We start from the raw sequence: 19,779 nt of genomic DNA on the forward strand, positions 1-19,779 counted from the left end.
GGAATTGAATAGAAGAACAATAGTAATTGCATTAATACTCGAGGTACAGCAGAGCTCCACACCTTAGTCTATGGTGTGTAGAAACTCCACCTTTGAAAATACATAAGAACAAGGTCTAGGCATGGCCGTGAGGCCAGCCTCCCAATGATCAAAAGATTCCAAAGATCAGAAGATTAAAATACAATAGTAAAAGGTCCTATATATAGAGAACTAGTAGCCTAGGGTTTACAAAGATGAGTAAATGACATAAAAATCCACTTCCGGGGCCACTTGGTGTGTGCTTGGGCTGAGCATTGAAGCATTTTCGTGTAGAGACTCTTCTTGGAGTTAAACGCCATCTTTGGTGCCAGTTTGGGCGTTTAACTCCCATCCTTGTGCCAGTTCCGGCGTTTAACGCTGGGAATTCTGAAGGTGACTTTGAACGCCGGTTTGGGCCATCAAATCTTGGGCAAAGTATGGACTATCATATATTGCTGGAAAGCCCAGGATGTCTACTTTCCAACGCCGTTGAGAGCGTGCCAATTGGGTTTCTGTAGCTCTAGAAAATCCACTTCGAGTGCAGGGAGGTCAGAATCCAACAGCATCTGCAGTCCTTTTCAGTCTCTGAATCAGATTTTTGCTCAGGTCCCTCAATTTCAGCCAGAAAATACCTGAAATCACAGAAAAATACACAAACTCATAGTAAAGTCCAGAAAAGTGAATTTTAACTAAAAACTAATAAAAATATACTAAAAACTAACTAGATCATACTAAAAACATACTAAAAACAATGCCAAAAAGCGTACAAATTATCCGCTCATCATGGCTCCTTTGGAGATCCATGTTTTCTTTGACTTAGTGAACAAGGCTAGAGTAGTGGAAGAGTATGCCAAAACTGTGGCGGCATCCAAGGACACTCATGGAGGGAGCTCTAGTCGGGGGCGTGGCAAGTATTTTCATCTGAGAGGACAAAGCTTCAAGAGAGGAGGATATGCACCTCAAGGCCAAGGGGGCTTCAGAAAGAACAATCAGAATCAATTTCAGTATACTAAGGGAAGAGGAAATCAGAGTAAGAATTCTCCGAATTTGACTCGTGATCGTTGTGGGCGTTTCCATCTTTATTACTCATGAAAAATTGGTTTAAGTGGTTGTTTCAATTGTGGGTTGCCTGGCCACATTGCGAGGGATTGCACTCGTGGGAGGAATCAGAATGCGGGCCAGAGTCAGCATCAAGGTCGAGTCTTTGCTGTGAATGCCAAGGATGCTTCCAAGGCGGATCCATTGATGAGAGGTATATTTCTAATTGGTGATAAATCCTTAGTTGCATTATATGATACTGGAGCTTTGCATTCATTTATTTCGTTCGCTAAAGTTGAGGAATTAGGCTTGAAAGTGTCAGAGTTACCTTTTAATCTGCATGTACATACTCTGCATTAGACAGTTATGACTAGGTCAGGTTGTAGACAAATAGGTTTCAAGCTTGAGGGTAGACACTTTGTACACGATTTGATCTGTTTACCAATGGTGGGGCTAGAAATGATTTTGGGGTTTGATTGGTTGTCGAAGAATCGGGTTTTGTTGCATTGCTTTGAATGGACTATTCAGTTTATGCCGGAAGGAGAGAATGGAGCAGTGGTAGGTACGGGGTATTACCTGAACTCTGTAATGGTGCATTGTAGTGGGGAGAAGTGTCAGGGTTATATTCTGTTGGCTGCTAATGCGTTGGGTGATGCCCAGAACTTAGATCAGATTCTGGTGGTTAGAGATTTTCCAGAAGTATTCCCGGAAGATATCCCTGAGTTCCCACCTTAAAGGGAAATTGAATTTGCGATTGAATTGGTGCCGGGAGCCGGACCAATGTCGATTGCGCCGTATAGAATGGCTCCGATAGAGCTGGCCGAATTAAAGACTCAGTTGGAAGAACTTCTGAATAAGAGGTTCATTCGACTGAGTGTATCACCGTGGGGAATGCCAGTTTTATTGGTGAAGAAGAAGGATGGAGGAATGCGTTTGTGTGTGGATTACCGACAGTTGAACAAAGTGACTGTAAAAAACAATTGCAATGAGCTGGAGTGTTTTCCAAGATTGATTTGAGATCCGGTTACCATCAGATAAGGATAAAGGAGGATGATATCCCTAAGACTGCATTTAGAACACGCTATGGATACTACGAGTTTGCAGTATATGTCCTTTGGGTTAACGAATGCACCTGCTGTTTTCATGGATTACATGAACAGAGTGTTTCATCCCTTTTTGGATAAATTCGTAGTGGTTTTCATAGATGACATCTTGGTTTACTCTAAGACGGCAAAGGAGCATGAGGAACACTTGAGGATTGTGCTGCAAATCTTAAAGGAACGGAAGTTGTATGCTAAATTGTCAAAGTGCGATTTCTGGAAGGAGGAAGTAAAGTTCTTAGGCCACGTGGTGAGTAAAGGAGGAATAGCTGTAGTTCTAAGGTGGAAGCAGTGATGGAATGGGAAAGACCGATGACAGTGACAAAAGTCAGAAGCTTCTTGGGTTTAGCCGGATATTATAGGAGGTTTATCGAAGGATTTTCCCAGATTGCGCTACCGATGACGAAGTTAACAAGGAAAGAAGTGCCATTTGTGTGGACGTCGGAGTGTGAAGAGAGTTTTCAGACTTTGAAGCAGAGGTTAACTTCAGCACCTATTTTAATCTTACCGGAACCGCATGAACCATTTGAAGTATATTGTGATGCTTCTTTGAAGGATTTGGGCTGCGTGTTGATGCAACACCGGAACGTGGTGGCTTACGCATCACGTCAGCTAAGACCGCATGAGGTGTATTACCCAACTCATAACTTGGAATTAGCGACGATTGTATTTGCATTGAAGATATGGAGACACCACTTGTACGGAGTAAGGTTCAGCGTCTTTTCTGATCGTAAGAGTCTCAAGTACATACTTTGATCAGAAAGAACTAAATATGTGCCAGAGAAGGTGGATGTAGTTGCTTAAAGATTATGATTTTGAGCTAAGTTATCATCCTGGAAAGGCGAATGTGGTAGCAGACGCTTTGAGTCAGAAATCTTTAACAATTGCTTGGATGAGAATCAAGGAAGAAGAGCTAGTGGATAAGTTTGTAGATCTTAAGCTGGATATTGGTGAAGTTGCCAGAAGAGCCTGTTTATACCAGTTACAGATCTCAAGTACGTTTAAATCAGAAATACAAAAGGCTCAGTAAGATGAGCAGAAGCTTCAGCAATTGTTTCAACATGTTGGTGATAAGAGGCGTGAAGAATTCACTAAGGATGATGAAGGGTTATGGAGATATAAGGGGAGAATTTGTGTACTGGATGTTGGGAGTTTAAGGCAGGACTTATTGTCGGAAGCTCATAACAGTGGGTTTTCTATTCATCTCGGGAGTACGAAGATGTATTACGACTTAAAGAAGATGTTCCGGTGGCTTGGGATGAAGGGTGATGTAGCTACAGTGGTATCCAAATGTTTGACTTGCTAGAAAGTAAAGATAGAGCACCAGAAACCGTCAGGAATGCTACAACCACTTGAAATTCCTCAGTGGAAGTGGGAAGGAATCGCGATGGATTTTGTGACAGGTTTACCGAGGACTAGGTCGAGATTTGATGCGATTTGGGTGATCGTGGATCGCTTAACCAAATCCGCTCACTTTCTGCCTATCCGAGTAAACTGTTCTATGGAGGAGTTAGCAAGATTGTACATCAAGGAGATAGTAAGGTTGCATGGTGTGCCATCGAGCATAGTATCGGACCGTGATTCCCGATTCACTTCAAGGTTTTGGGGAGCTTTCCAAAGAGCCTTCGGTACGAAGTTATGTCTCAGTACCGCATATCATCCGCAAACCGATGGACAGTCGGAAAGGACTATTCAGACGTTGGAAGATATGCTCAGAGCGTGTGTGTTGGATCAACCCGGGAGTTGGGATCGTTACATGCCATTGGTGGAGTTTGCGTACAACAATAGCTTTCATGCGAGCATTGGAATGGCTCCGTATGAGACTTTGTATAGACGGAAGTGCCAGTTTCCACTTTGTTGGTATGAATCAGGTGAAGCAAGTGTTTTGGGTCCAGATTTGATAGCAGAGACTACCAAGAACATTGAGAAGATTTCGTGCACGGATTCTAACTGCTCAAAGTCGACAGAAGAGTTATGCGGATCAGAGAAGGAAACCATTAAAGTTTGAAGTGGGAGAGCACGTATTCCTTAGGGTTACACCGACAACTGGGATTGGAAGAGCAATTAAGACCAAAAAGTTGAATCCGAGGTATATAGGACAGTTTGAGATCCTAAGGTGATTCGGGCTGGTGGCATATCAAGTTGCTTTGCCACCTCACCTATCTAACCTACATGACGTATTCCACGTGTCACGGCTCCGTAAGTACACGTCGGATGCGGCTCATGTGTTGGAGCCTGAATCAGTCAAGTTGAAAGAGAACTTGACTTTCCAAGTGACACCAGTGAGGATCGATGACACTAGCGTGAAGAAGCTGCTAGAAAAGGAAGTTTCATTGGTTAAAGTTGCTTGGGAGCGAGCAGGAATAGAAGAGATCACTTGGGAATTGGAATTTGAGATGCGATAAGATTATCCGAGGGCAAAATTTTTTATTTGGTAGGGAGAACGTAAAAACCACAATTAATCAACCGGTTAATTAAGTGCTTAATTGCCCAGATTAGATTCTGAAAAGTTAGAGAGAGAATTTGAGGTTGTAAAGGTGATTTTTGGACTCAGTGGGTCTTTCTGAGTCAAAAAATGTGTTTTATGCGAAAAACTATGAAAAACCGCGAACCGACAGTTGAACCGGTTCTTGTCTATCCGGTACCTCACAAGAAAAGTGAAAACCGTCAAAAACCTTAGAAAAACATTAGAAGTTGAAAACCGGGCATTAATTTTAAAGGTTTGGCCCGAAGTTAGGCCAAACAGGCAAAAAACGCTAACGGGTTGGACCAGGCCCAAGTTGGACCCAAGCCCAACATATAAAAGGTTCATTAATGAACCCTTCACCTCACAAACACAATGAAAAGAGGGAGAGGAGAAGAGAGAACACTATTCACTCCTCACTTCAACTTGCGATATCTTGAACTACGGTGCTCTGATTTGCGTGTCGTCAGCGGCTACGCGTTCCTTGTGACGAGCTCTACAAAACCCATGTAAGAGACTGGTAAGGAAAGTTCGAAATCTTCCCAGTTTCTCTTTCAAAAATTTTGGGTATTTAGGGTTTTTGAGTAAGTGAGTTTTTGTGATTTTGGATGTTTAGGTTCACTCTAATCATTTCTTAGCTTGGAGTTTTGACATCCAAATCTGTTGGAAAAGGTAAGAGCCATTAAACCCTTGTGAATTTATGTTTAACTGGAACCCTAGGTTCATTTGAGGTGATTTATATGTATATAGTTTGATTATTGTGGCTATGGAAGCTATTGGAACTTAATTGTGCTTATTGGAGTGGAATTGAAAGCTTGGATTATGGTTGGAAGCTTGTTTATGCTAATTTGGAGATTTGGTTCATATAGGGAAGTGAAAGCTTGGATTATGGTCGGGGACTCGGATTGAGATGGTGGATCTCTGTATACTAAAAATGCTTTTTGAAAACCACTGAAATAATGTTTTTATTGAGATTATGAGACGCTATGCACCCAGCAGGGACGATGGTTAATCCCGCCTGTCGAGATAGCGGCGGCGGCGTAAGGACGATGGTTAATCCCGCTTGCGCTTAGATATGAGGTCGGTGGCAATAGTATCCTGCTCGCATCCGTTTGGATCAATAGAGCGTACAGGCGCGAAACCCTGGATAGTGATCCGAGCACTATATCTCGGGGGTTCCCATACCATGATTCTGAAGGGCAACATCTCCATGGAGATGTGTCGGGTTGGCAGCTGAACCGACAATGTGATATCACAGCCAGTAGGACAGGCATTCATCATATGCATTTTCTATCTGTTTGTATGCTTTGTTTACTTGTAATGGCTTGCCTAAGTGAATAACATGCTTACTTGCTATCTGAATTATTTGCCTTATATGCTTCTACTTGTGCTTTACTTGCATTGTATATTACCTGTGTTTTCTACTGGGATTGAGGAGGTTCGGAAGGCGGTGGCGATGGGATTGCACGGAGGGTCGGTTGGTGAAGGCTGTGGGACAGCAGTGTTTGGTTAGAATAGAAATCCCTTAAGATAGATTACCCGGTTTATTTATGTTAAGGTTTATATTTTATGCTTATCTGTTTTAGAATGCTTTAAGCTTGAATCTTGTGATGGATATGGTGCTTAGGATTGCTTTTGGCGTCCCAGGGTCTTATATCCTATATCAGTGGGCATTGTTACCATACTGAAAACCTCCAGTTCTCATACCATATTTTTGTTCTGTTTTTCAGATGCAGGTCGCAGCCCACCTCGGTGAGTTGCTTTGGATGGTGACAGAAGCGGAGGATCTTGGATTCTTTTGGAGTCTTTTTGGTTTATGTTGTTTATACATCTCTCCTTTTGTATTTTGTTTTTCCTAGAGGCATGTATATGAGAGAACAAAAATTGTATAAGCTGTTTTCACTGTATGGTTCTGTATACCTGTATATGGCTAGCCGGCTTAAACTCCACGAGTTGTGGCTAGTTCCTTATGATATTACACTATTATACTATTATCCTATTTATATTACATCTATATCTTTTGGCTTAAGCTAGTAGCTTCGTTAGTATGCTTTGCGCTTTTAAATCCTGTTTTTGAGCTATATCCTTCATCAGGCTTCTAGATTATACTATTCTTTCTGTATATATATATATATATATATCTCACTTTTGTATTTTACTTTTGCCTAGAGGCTTGTAATTGAGAGGAAAACTTGTATAAGCTGTTTTAAGCTTCGAATTCTATTTTGTCTGTATATATGGTTAGCTGGCTTAAACTCCGCCAGCCATGGCTAGACTCCTTATGATATTACACTATGATATTTTATTATATTATATATGTTTCATGTGCTGTAAGTTAGAAGTTTCGTTAGTACGTTTTGCGCTTTTTAAACTCTGTTTTGAGCTATATGCTTCTAGATTATATTATTTCTTTTATATGTCATACGTATGAGCTTAGGGTGTTACAAAGTACATCTGACTTTTAAAGTTTCTTAGATGGTTTCTCGGGTCAATCGTTCCGTCATAGAGATCCATGTCGGAGGTTTTGAAATTCTTGGGAACTTTAGCCCTCATGATCTCTTCTGTGAATGGATATTCTCCTCCCAAAGGGCTTTCTTCACGATCCACCCAGTTACTCCTATTTCGAAGATGGCTTCCAACTTCCAAAGCTTCTCTTCTAGCTCCATTCGTCGTTTCACCTCTCTTCATAACTCCCGTTCTACTTCCTGTTGTCGCTCGACTTGGTGTTCGAGCTGTTCTAGTCGATCTTGTTGGCCATGGAACATGTCCATTATCGCCGCAGTATGAGGATGCTCTTCATCTTCTAGATGATGGACTTTAGAATGGATCCTCCTCGTGTGGGGATTTCCTGTTGTCCCCTCCCCGTGAGGCCCTTAAGTGCGTTGTGGTGGAGGAGGAAGTATGATGGCTTGGCCTTCTGGCTGAGCTTCTTGCTCAGATTCAGATGCCGTTTGACCGTCCTTGTACTAGTGGTCTGCCGTTGTCAAAGAGTAGATCCCAGGTCTCTGGCAACGGTGCCAATGTTCTGAGTGATATCTGAAACATTGATTTGGGCCTGAACGTGAGGTTCAGATCCCTTTGTATGGCAGTGTCCGACTTGTGATGCCGAGGTTCCGCCTATCCGAGTTCCTCGTGGGGTGGTACCTGCAAGAGACTCCGATGCTTAAATTAGCAAGGACTTTAGGTAGGTTTTTAGTAGACTAGAACGTACCTTATACCTGAAGGATGTCAGTGCATTTATAGTAGAGTCAGTAACCACCTTTGTTGGAGTAGTTCCACCTTTATTAATGGATAACTATTCCCTTTATCTTTCGAAGTCTATTAAGATCTCCTTTTTAGATATAGCAGAGGGATATCCAGAGGCAGTTACTTGTTTGGGCAAGTAGAGCTGGACCCCTCTGTCGGTGTCCGACCTCTTCTATGGGATAGAGGTCACCTTCTAAGGTTGGGCCCTTTATCTGTATTGGTCTTGGCTTTATGTTTTGGGACAGGATATGAACGAATATTTTAACTTCTAACAAATTTTAGAATTAATACTCAATTTGGTCCCTGAATTTGTACGCGAGTCTCAATTTAGTCCTTCAGGTTTTAATTGTGTCTATGGAGCGCTGATATAGACAGTCAGATGCTACGTTGAAACTTATAAAATGATGCAGTTTTGGTTCTGGCATTCAAATAGTTCAAAAACGGTATCGTATCACTTGTTTTGTTAAGTACAGTTTCAATAAACACCACTTACGATGTTAATGTTAGGTTATTTGAATGACAAAAATAACATTACTTTACAGAGTCTAGCATGGTATTTGGTTGTCCACGATAGCATTCCATTAATGTCTGTACGTTGAAAATTGTTTCATGGACTAACATGAGTTATATTCGCAAAGATTGGAAACTAAATAAAGACAATTGAAATTGTAAAGAATAAATTAAGATTCGCATACAAACTCAGAGACCAAATTAAATATTATCTCCAAATTTTAATCACTAAACTAATTTTTAGCCTTTTATTTTGTTAGACAAATCAATTTGTTAAAACTATTTTTAAAATAATTAAAATTCTTATATTAACTCCTTTATATAAACTAACAATTTGATATGAAAACTAACTTTTAAGAAAACAAAGTTTTATAAGTTAATTTAATAATTAAGATTTGTTAAAAATTAAAATTATTGACTAAAACTTTTTTAAAAACCGAGTTGAATTGAATATCACTCAAATCTTGGCGAAAACATGAACATTTGAAAGATTCTATGCGAAGGCACATTGTTACAGAAAGACTACTAATTTAGTTGTTTGCGACTCTCTTTCTATCCGAGGAGAATATATCTCCACCGTCAAATGAAAGAAATAGAATATATTTCTAGATTTGGCCCTTAGGGACATCCGATAACATTGGAATGATACAGGGAATATAATCATATATATCTAGTTATTTATTCACTACCAAAAGATTAGTCAAATATAAGTATGACCCGTCATCTTTATGAATATCATTGAAAAAAGAGAAAAAAGAAAAATAGACTTTATATTGATAGTTCGTACATCTTTTTCCCTATTAGTTCGTACATGTTTTCAACCACCTTTGAATTATTATAGACTTATAGCAACATCTCAAAAAACTTGCCTTGGGAAACAATTTTGCAATGAAATAACATTATAGAGCTATTCAAACATTGATAATTTTTCAATAAAAACGTATCAGTTTATTAATGCCGTGAACTTCTATGAAGATTAATCATCTTTTCATCAACAATAACTTTTTCTTGTTGCCACGCATAGCACAAGCCAGTGCCAAATTTCTAATTTAATCCCATGCAACTATGCTGAGAATAAAAAAAAAAAGTAATAATAAAGGCTAAGTACTATTTTGGTCCCAATATTCGAATCAAATCTTAATTTAGTCCTTAATATTTTACACGTTTTATTTTTGTCTTAAAAGATTTTAAACAGATTCAATATTATCCTACCATTAAATTTGACACTAATAATTAACGGAACGAGTAATGTAGACGTTAATAATGTTGCTAGTTAAGTCATGTCTTCTTCCATGTGTTAAAAAACTATAGCCAATATCTTCTTGTAATACTTCTTAATTTTCTTTTTGTAAAAAATTCTAAATTCTAATAATCAATCATCAATGTTTCAAATTCAAAGAAAATTTTTTTATATTATTAATCATTGGTGGATTAATTTTACTTACATACTGAAATCGAATACTATTGATTTGAAATAAGACATTTGAAAATTTTTAAGATTGAAATAAGACGGTTGAAACGTTTGAGACCAAATTAAAATTCAACCCAAAATTAGAATTTAGAATTTTTTACAAAAAGAAAATTAAGAAGTATTACAAGAAGATATTGGATATAGTTTTCTAACACATGGAAGAAGACATGACTTAACTAGCAACATTATTAACGTCTACATTACTCGTTCCGTTAATTATTAGTGTCAAATTTAATGGTAGGATAATATTGAATCTGTTTAAAATCTTTTAAGACAAAAATAAAACGTGTAAAATATTAAGGACTAAATTAAGATTTGACTTGAATATTGGGACCAAAATAGTACTTAGCCTTTATTATTACTTTTTTTTTATTCTCAGCATAGTTGCATGGGATTAAATTAGAAATTTGGCACTGGCTTGTGCTATGCGTGGCAACAAGAAAAAGTTATTGTTGATGAAAAGATGATTAATCTTCATAGAAGTTTTTTGAGACCAAATTAAAATTCAACCCAAACGTTTTGACCAAAATAGTACTTTACCCAATTTTTATACAGGTCCTCTCAAATGACCACTGATCGTTGGGGCTATCCAAATTCTGTTCAGTTAGCAACTTGGCATTGAAAGGAATCTAATCTCTCACAGAAAATTGCAATAATGTCAGGCATATCCAGAATTAAAGTGTGGCATGCACAGAAACTTCAACTATTCTTTCAAGGCTTCATCTAAAGAGCATAAATCTAAGAAAAGGGCAACACTATTTGTACACCGAATTTAGTGTCTATTTAAACCACCAATTGAATCTAAGAGTAGAATGGTGTAAAACCATAATTTAATTAATAGTTGTGATTGAATATATAAAGCTTTAACTAAGACACCAATTTTGGTAAATAACAATTTTCTTTAAAAAGTAGCTCAACTTATCAAGGCAAGGAACAATGAAATGAACCATCTTAATTACCCTCACAACTGCCATAACTAGCAGATAAACAATCCAAGGAGTTTCAAAGTTATCATCAAATAGAAGTTGTTTGGTTACATCTGTATGTTGTACAGATCACTGATTCTGATCCAAGACACTTGAACCGTTGATATGGGGTCATTGACTTTTTGTTTGATTGCTTTGACCACGAATCTTCGTGAGACCCAACATGCTTGAGCCTGACAGTTGATTCCAGTTGTATAAATATCTAAAATTTACCTACTCTTCCAATACTCAAAGCCAGTGTTCTTGGTAACGACTTAGCGATATGATATCAAGATTATGATGGTGATTGAGCTCCTAAGAAAATGTTGCAACAAATTTAAGGATGCAAACTCTGTAGTGCTTGCTGCATTAATACTGCTATGATGCTGCCCATTGATATGTTGATGATATTGACTGCATCATTGTTAAGCTGCAGAAAGACGAAGTGAATCATCAATAACTAGTCTGAAAGTACATTGCTGCATGATAAGCTGCTGATGCAGATGCTCACACCATTGATGAAAATGCTTTCGAATTCTTTTCATTTTCAACATGTAGCAAAAAGGAAATAGAATTTAATTTGCATAAACTGCAATGTCGAATGCCTTATTCAGACATCCAAGTATGTACTATCAGAAAAAGTAACTACTTTTTACATTTACTAATTACTCATCCAAAAGAAAGGAAATGATTGGATGATTGTAAAACTTCTTAAATTATTAGTGTATCAAAACTAGGTGCAGAAAAATTACATCCAAGAGTATGATTTGCATTATAATAACTGATCCAAACTTTTGTCGTTATGCTCGATCAAAGGCCAACCATAAGATCTTGACTTTGCCACGTATATTGCATATTGTTAAAAATAATGGCTAACAGATGATTTCAGATGGAGGAAGTATAGGGAGCCAATGGAATATCTATACAATGTGTACAATGGAGGTATAGGAATGTTCGGTTCAGTAGGATATCAGATGTTTATTATCCCTGATACCCGGATGGTTATTTTGAATAGTATGAGTGTATTGTGTTTGAGAAATTAATAGTATTTTATCTTGGATGTTCATTTTTTAACTCATATTAGGCCAAATAAATAGTCCATTGTACACATTGTACAAATATTCCATTGGCTCCCTAGCGGGATTCATTCAGATGCAATTTGGGATTTAAGTAGTTGATTTTTAAAATTAGACAGAACAGTCCGAACTTGAATTTATCAAACATAAGTACACATCATCAGTAAGAAAGATCAGGTAAATTTATGACATAATTTGATCATAAAAAATCAAAGGCTTTGTTAACTACCCATTGAAATCCTTCCTTCTCTTGATATACAGCACCAATTATGCTCTCCCCAATATTAGCAATTTGGGACGCTATCACGCATATAATAGCTGCACGTGAACTAACCTGATTATACAAAAAAAGAGAGAAGGTTAAAAAAAGAAAAAACCCACATTAGAGCATCATATGTTCTTGAACTTTTTCTTAAGCTACAGAACATGAAAAAATAACTTCAATATTTAGGTATACTTTTTCATTGACCTGTCATTCTTAAACTACTTATGGAGCGGAAAACGTACTCAAGCAAGTTCCCTCAACTTGTGTGACCCACAATATTTAGTTGTATAACGTTTATAAAACATTAGAATTCTATGCTGTTAGGGACTTGGATATTATGGGGTACCCAAAGTCCCACATCGAGTAGTATAGGATGCTCAATGTTGTAATTTAAGGAGAGTGGTTCTTTCCTCTTAACAGCTAGTTTTTAAGTTGTGATTTTCCACTTTTCTTAGATACTTAACATATGCTCATACAATGACTCCACATTTCACATCTAATGAAGCCATTGTCATAGTTGTGTTTGGAATAACTCGTTTCCTATTCATCACAAACAAATAAAGGAAAGCGAATCTACTACTGGACCATATTTCTTTTCTTTCCACTCGTATAGTATACAAACCCCCAAAACAACTACAGTCCTTAACATGGATTTTGATAGTTAGTTTACACTCAAACCCCCAAAACAACTGCTCAAACACCAAGAAAATCATGTGGCAGATTTCACCAGCCAAAGATCCCTGCAAAGAGGTGGCTACTATCTATCCTAAAGCACATCATACTAGCAATTACCCTAAACATTCGTAGGTGGCTACTATACTATCACGTTGATTGTTCATAAGTTAAAAATACAGGGATACAGGGAGAGAAATTGATTTAGAAAATGAGATAGATGCAGAAATAGGCTAAATGTCTTTGTCCTGGGACAATATTCGACCAATTTTCTATCCAACCATAATTTGGAGACAGCGGAGGGACAAGAACAAATACACAACTATTTTCTGTCTCTATCAGTGTGTCTGTGGATTATCTGTTTCGAGATAGTTACAAAACATAAAGACACTAGCAAAGCTCAAGAAACTTCCCAATAATGTGTCACTATCACCAACTGCATTTGTAACTGAAATTAATCATCCCTATCCAATTTGTCATTTAGTATCACTAGCAAACTCATTTTATCCTTTCAAGGGAATAAACCAATAATTTATCTCTAGATTGCAGTCTTAATATGAAAAGGTCTCCCAAAAAGACTTCCACTATAAGCTCGTTCAACCTCAAAAAATGAGATATTCTAAAGTAAACATAGTAACACACACTACCTACTTTCCTGCTATTAGAATAATCCAGCAGAAATCATTAAATTAACCTAGCTATTTATTACTAGAGAAAATCTTAATGTTTCATTCCTCTTTTAGTAAGAGTAGGGTAGCAGATGGTGACGGAGCAACAATGATGCCTGAAACTGAATGACTGTAATCACAAGCTTTGAAGCATACTGTCTAATCCCAATAGCAACAATTCAATGTAGTACCATTATATCTAAATACTAACATTAATGAATCTCACAGTAAAACACAAGACATGTTAACCAATTTCCTAAACATGCCCACCCGTTTTTCCCACTTATGCCCATGTCTCAAAGTATGCGGAGTCAGAAATTAGATAAGTACCTCACCCATGAGAAAACCAACAAAGGCAAGAAGTACAGAAGCAAAAATTCCAGCCAAGGTTCCTTCAATGCTAACCGCCCCTTCTGTTCCCCTTGGAACTATCTTGAATGTTGTGACTAGGTACCTGGCCATTATCCAGGAGGAATTTTAGTACCTGAATATTGCAAAAACTACCAAAGAAATAATTTTTTGGGAAGAACATGGTTCTTAGATTAGCAGGGAGCTGGGAAAGCATAATGTACAATTAATCAGTAAATGCAATAATAAAATTCACACCATTAATAGCATTGGCTATCAAGAAAAAAGTACAACAGTCAAATGTATGAAACAATAATTCAGGTTTAGTCATGCACGGTGTTAATAAAGCAATATATATTGTGCAATTCTCACTTAATCCATGCACTATCCCTCTAGGGCGTACCATCAGTTGCATTGCATGGAGTGTGCAACTTATATTGATGGAAGAATGTCTCCAAAGTAGCAAAAAATTAATAGGGGAAAAAAATGTCAATTCCTCATGGGCAATCAGTACTGATAACAAAATACAGCCAGGTCTACACCACAATTCACTACTCACGTCGTTTTTCCATATGCCTTTCCTATCTCACTTGAGACGGTGTCACTCAACTTGGTACAGAAACTGGCAACAAACCCAAGTTTCCAAAGCTGATAAAATGCTTCTCCCCCGACTTGAAAAACGGTGAGGAAAGCAAAAACACAACCAGCAGCACTGGATCCAATAACACTGCCCGGACCCCTTCTTCCCCTTCTTTTCTCAGCAACCCCCTGAGCCACTTTCTGTGCCATTTTGACCTTTGTTGCAGCTGTACCCTAATAAATCCCAAACAAATCAACTCCAAAAAGCACAAATCCTGACCCCCAGAATCAAAAACACAGAAAATTCTCATCCCTTATTCCGAGTTGCTTAAAACTTCATGAATAACCAATTTCACTCTCAAAAGTTTTCAGTTTTCAAGTTTCCATGTTGATAAATCTCCAACCCCAGAAAGTCAGAAATAAAAAATTAGGAAAACAGCCACACCAATTTTAGAAGTTGAACAATCTTGCTATTAAAATATCACTTTCAAAAGCACAAAGTTTCAACCACAACTTCGTGAAAATTAAATTTTTCCTCTCAAAATTAATCACTTCAAACAAGAAGTTCCTACTTACAATGACGAAGCAGGAAAAGAAAAATGTTCATAGAAGAACACACAACGCCAACACAGAAAACAAGAATGAAATTCCGCAAATCCGATTCAAGAATTCCACACAAGTCTTAAACTCCACAAACAGATAAATGTGGCTCTCCAAAATCACTTTCCAATCAGAAATTATATTTTTGCATACTCACCAGTGTGTCCATAGGGAGTCATAAGTAAATAGTGGAAAATCCATCATGTTGATTGCAGTAAAAAGACTACTACAGTGGTAAATGATATCGCTATCAATCACCTGAGACTTCATGTGCAAATAACTGAGCATTCTACGCCCAACAGAATCAGGTGACAGCATTATCACTTATCTCAAAACTCTAGTCATCAATATGAAAATTTCACTATCTACAAATGACTCCGTCCGGTATCAATGTAGACGCACTAAATAGTATGCACCAAAAATAAATTATACTTAGAAATTCAAAGAACACGTGAAGTAACAAAAGACGAACTCCCAATTTTCACAAAAATTCAATGAAAAAACAAAACTGCCAGGCATAGGCCTATGCATGCTCCTGAAACACATTTAAATGCAAGCTCTAGGAACATGCAACAAATTAGGAGTTTAATTTTGATGTAATGACATTATAAAATATTCTACACATTCATTCAATCACAGATGCCTATTCATGCAATCAATGTGGTAGTTATAAGTTCGTAATTGGATATACTTGTAAACCAGTAGAGTGCATCAAAATTAAATTCTTAAATTAAATATACTCTAGGAGCATACAAGTATATTTCTTGAATTTCTAGCCCCTCAAAACCCAACAATGAACTTAAACACATTTCAACTCCAGAAAAAAGATAAAAATTTCCAAATTCAACACTAAAATACAAAGAGTGGGAACAAGAGACTGGAGCTCACAATTACGAAGTATGTGGCAACGAGTAGGAAGCCAGAAGGGCCAAACGCCCGCCACGTCAGCGTGCCAAGTAAGAATGCGGCAGCGATTCCAGAGAGGGAGAGTCCGGCGACGAGGATCGGAAAACCGAGGACGAAGATGAGAACGTTGCTGAGGAGTGCAGAGCGCCACGTGGCGGGGGACGATTGGATCAGGGAAACGGCACCTCCCAGCGCGTCCTGGACACTGCTGGCGGTGACGCGTGGAGGCGTGAGCTGCGACATGGCCGTATTCCTCCTCTTGTTGGAAAGTGTGATGACGTGGCAATAGGAATGAGGATGAAGATGAAGATGGTGAAATTGAGAGTGGAGAGGGAAATGGAGTGTGGGGTTTGGAGAGAAAAGAGAGGGTGCGGGGCTTGAGAAGAATGAGGGGAACGTTGTGATGCTGTGAAGAGCTGAATTGCTCATTTTGGGTTCTTTTGTGTGTTTCTTTGTTGCTTTAGAGAGTAAGAGAGAATCCGTCAATGCTAAGGAAGCAGCAGCCTGGACTCAACTTTTAAAGGCCTAATAGAATTCTAAAACATGGCAAGTTTTTTTCTTAATAAATAAATAAAATTTTGTATTTACATGTTATATGTACTTTTAAATTATTTATATTTTTGTATTTTATTACTTATTTCACTTGCACAATTATCCTTTTTAATTTTGAAATGGAGTTTGAGTTAGTGTAATAAAGCATTATTGGAGTGTTGCGTGTTTAACAGTGTTGTGGAGCAGCCAGAACACAAATCAGATAGTTCATTTTGTGGAGGAAAGAAATCGGATAATTCGATTTGTGTATCAACACTACTTATCAAGTATGCACCCGACCAAGTTGTCTCTAACTAGGGGTGTACATAACCCGACCCAAAGACCCGGTCCGAAATCGAATATCTTAGGGTCTAATTTGGTATGATTTCACCGGATTTAGGATCGGGTAAAGGTTTCAAAAATAGATTCGATCATTATTTAGGGTCGGGTCTGGGTCAAAGTAAACCCAGCTTATCCCGGGCCATGTGCACCCTAAAAGAACTAAAAAAGGTATATATGTTTAAAATTAATTCCAATATTATGTTATATTAAGTGTTAAGTACTTTTTTCGTCCCTAAGGTTTGGGGTGAAAATCAAATTCGTCCCCAACCTTTTTTTGTTATTAAAATCATTCTCAACGTTACTAAACGTTTTAAAATCATCCTTTCCATAAAAAATAATAATGTTTTGACATTTTTGCCCTTAAAACAAAAACAAAAAATCCCTCTCCCCACCCTCACCACTAACCCCCTGTCCCCTCAGCTACTCTCTCATCTAAACAACAACAACAAATGACAATAGCAATTTAATTTTGAAGTAAGAATCACAAACGGTTAAGTGGCGGCAGATTTAGTTCGATGGAGTATCGAAGAGCTTGATGGCTTCGAATACCAGCATCGTCTTAGGCAGAACTTGGTATCACCGGAATAACACCCACACTTGGTAGGCTTGATACGTAAAAATTAAGAAATTCACGTATTTACCGGCAAGTATACCGGATCGTATCAAGTAATAAGACTCACTAAGAGTGAAGTCGATCCCACGGAGATTGGTAGATTAAGCAACTTTAGTTAAATGATAGATTTAGTCAAACAAACATGGGTTTGATTTCATGAGTTTTGAATGCTTAAAGGAAATTGCAAGGAATTAAATGACAAGAAAATTTAAGAGCTAAAGTAAGGAAAGCAATTAAAATGACCGAAAGTAAATAATGGAAACTTAAATTGCAAGAAACTTAAATGACATCAAAAGTAAATTGCAAGAAAGTAAAGTGCTGAATTCTAAAGAGCAAAAGAGTAAATAGCAAGAAATAGAAAAACAGAATGTAAATGACAAGAATAATAAATTGCAAGAGTGTAGAAGGGAATTGGGCAGTGGGTATTAAAACACTAAGAGCAAAAGAAATGAGAATTAATGATAGAGAGAATCATTAGGGATCAGAAATGCAAATTCTCATGAATTGATGTTGATCAATTCCTTCTCAATCATGGGTATAGATCCATGACAAGTGGGTAATTGAATCCCAATCTCTTGGTGATCCAATTTCTCTCAACATAACCAATTGCCACTCTCATGATCTAATTGTTCATGAGAAGAGATGAAGCTCAATTTCTAATCCAAGCCACACAATTTCCAGAATCTCAACTTAGGGAGGTTACATCTCACATACCAACCAAAGTGTATTGATTAAGGAGATTATGAAAGGATGAACTCTAAACTGAACTATGTGGTTCATTTCTCAAATTCACCAAATATTTCATATAGATTAACCCCTCTCTCGATGGTGGTTGAATCTTTGAAGAACAAGAATTTCCTCTTGGATTAACCACTTGAATTGAGAAGGAGAAGATGATTTATCAATGCATTCAAACAAGCAGAGCTCTTCCCCCTAATGAAAGTGGGGTTTAGTGAATCATAGCTCCAATTTCAACAACAATTGCCATAAAATGAAAATTCAACTAAGTGTCAAGAAGGATCAAGAAGAAGAAGAAGAAAATGCTTAAAAACTCAAAAATGAAGAGGAAAAATTCCAAGAAGAACCCAAAATAGCTCTCCGGGTATCCTCTCGGAAAATGCTAGAGAGTCTCCCAAGTAAAAGTGCTAGTAAGTGTTAAAAGTCTAGAAATCTAAGTGTCCAAAAAAAAAGTCCCCACAAAGTACAAACTCCTTCTCTATTTATATTAGTTCTAAAACTCCTTCAAAGATCTTCAATTGGGCTAGCAATGTGGGCTTCCTCTTTGTTGAATTCTTGGCTTAATGGAAGAAGTGTTGCTAGACATGGAAGGAGGAGTTCATTCATGATGCTCCTGGCCCAATGGCTTGGCGTTTTTGCCAATAACGCTAGCCTTAATGCACGTTGGCAACGTGCATTGTGTTTTCCTGGGAGTGAGCTTTGAGACTTGGGCGTTGCTAGCCCAAGTTGTTGTTAACAACTTGTTTTTTTTTCTTCTTGACTCTACTTTCATGCTTAATGTTGCCCAGAACTTGAGTGTCAATCCTCTGCTTCAATATGGACTATCATACATCATTGGAAAGCTCAGAGTGTCTTCTTTCTAATGCACTTGGAATCATCTCAATTGGATTTTTCTAGCTCAAGTTATGCTTCCTCAAAGAGGATAAGGTCAGGCTGCGAAGTTGTTGCCGAACACGCCCCTTGCTTCTCAAGTTGGCAACGTGCCAAGCCTCCCAAGGCTGAAACATGGGGCTGGCGTTGTCCTCAAACACGCCCCCTTGTTGGCACGTTGGCAACGTGCTCGTGCTCCCCTCCAGGGCTACTTTCTAGCCCTCAACTTTGCTTGTCACGTTGCCTTGGAACACGCCTCTAGAAGCTGGCGTTGGCAACGTGCTCGAATGAAGGGTTTGCTTCTCAAAATGGCTTGTCACGTTGTCTTGGGACACGCCTTTGGAGGCTGGCATTGGCAACGTGCATGCTTCTTCCCCTGGGCCAGTTTTCTTGCCTGCGTTGGCATTGGACACGCCAATACATCCTCAAGTTGGCAACGTGCTCGAGTGAGCTTCTCCAGGGCTGCATCCTAGCTTGGCTTTGCTTGCTACGTTGCCCCCAAACACGCCTTTGGAAGCTGGCGTTGGCAACGTGCTCGAGCCTTCCTCAAGGCTCCATGCTTGTTGCTTGGCGTTGTCCTTGAACACGCCTATGTTTCCTAGCGTTGGCAACGTGGTTGGAGATCCAAGGCTTGCTGCGTTGCCTTGGAACATGCCTCTAGTTCCTGGCGTTGGCAACGCCAACGTCTCCCCTTCCTGGGCCAAGCCTTGCTTGTCTGCGTTGCCAAGGAACACTCCAATGAAGCTGCACGTTGGCAAC

General features: G+C 38.4%; 1 protein-coding gene across 1 annotated transcript; it reads right to left on the minus strand.

Moving 5' to 3' along the window:
- Window positions 1–10,726: 10,726 nt before the first annotated feature.
- Window positions 10,727–16,436, minus strand: LOC107459910 (protein VTE6, chloroplastic). Its single transcript, XM_016078217.3, has 5 exons — window positions 15,909–16,436; window positions 14,401–14,654; window positions 13,824–13,947; window positions 12,118–12,222; window positions 10,727–11,242 (listed from the first exon to the last, which is right to left on the minus strand). Exons 1-5 carry the CDS (start codon window positions 16,353–16,355, stop codon window positions 11,150–11,152), a joined length of 1,023 nt encoding a protein of 340 aa, XP_015933703.1. The 5' UTR covers window positions 16,356–16,436; the 3' UTR covers window positions 10,727–11,149.
- Window positions 16,437–19,779: the final 3,343 nt, after the last annotated feature.

The sequence above is a fragment of the Arachis duranensis genome, chromosome 7 (genome assembly GCF_000817695.3).
Source record: "Arachis duranensis cultivar V14167 chromosome 7, aradu.V14167.gnm2.J7QH, whole genome shotgun sequence".
Lineage (NCBI taxonomy): Eukaryota > Viridiplantae > Streptophyta > Magnoliopsida > Fabales > Fabaceae > Arachis > Arachis duranensis.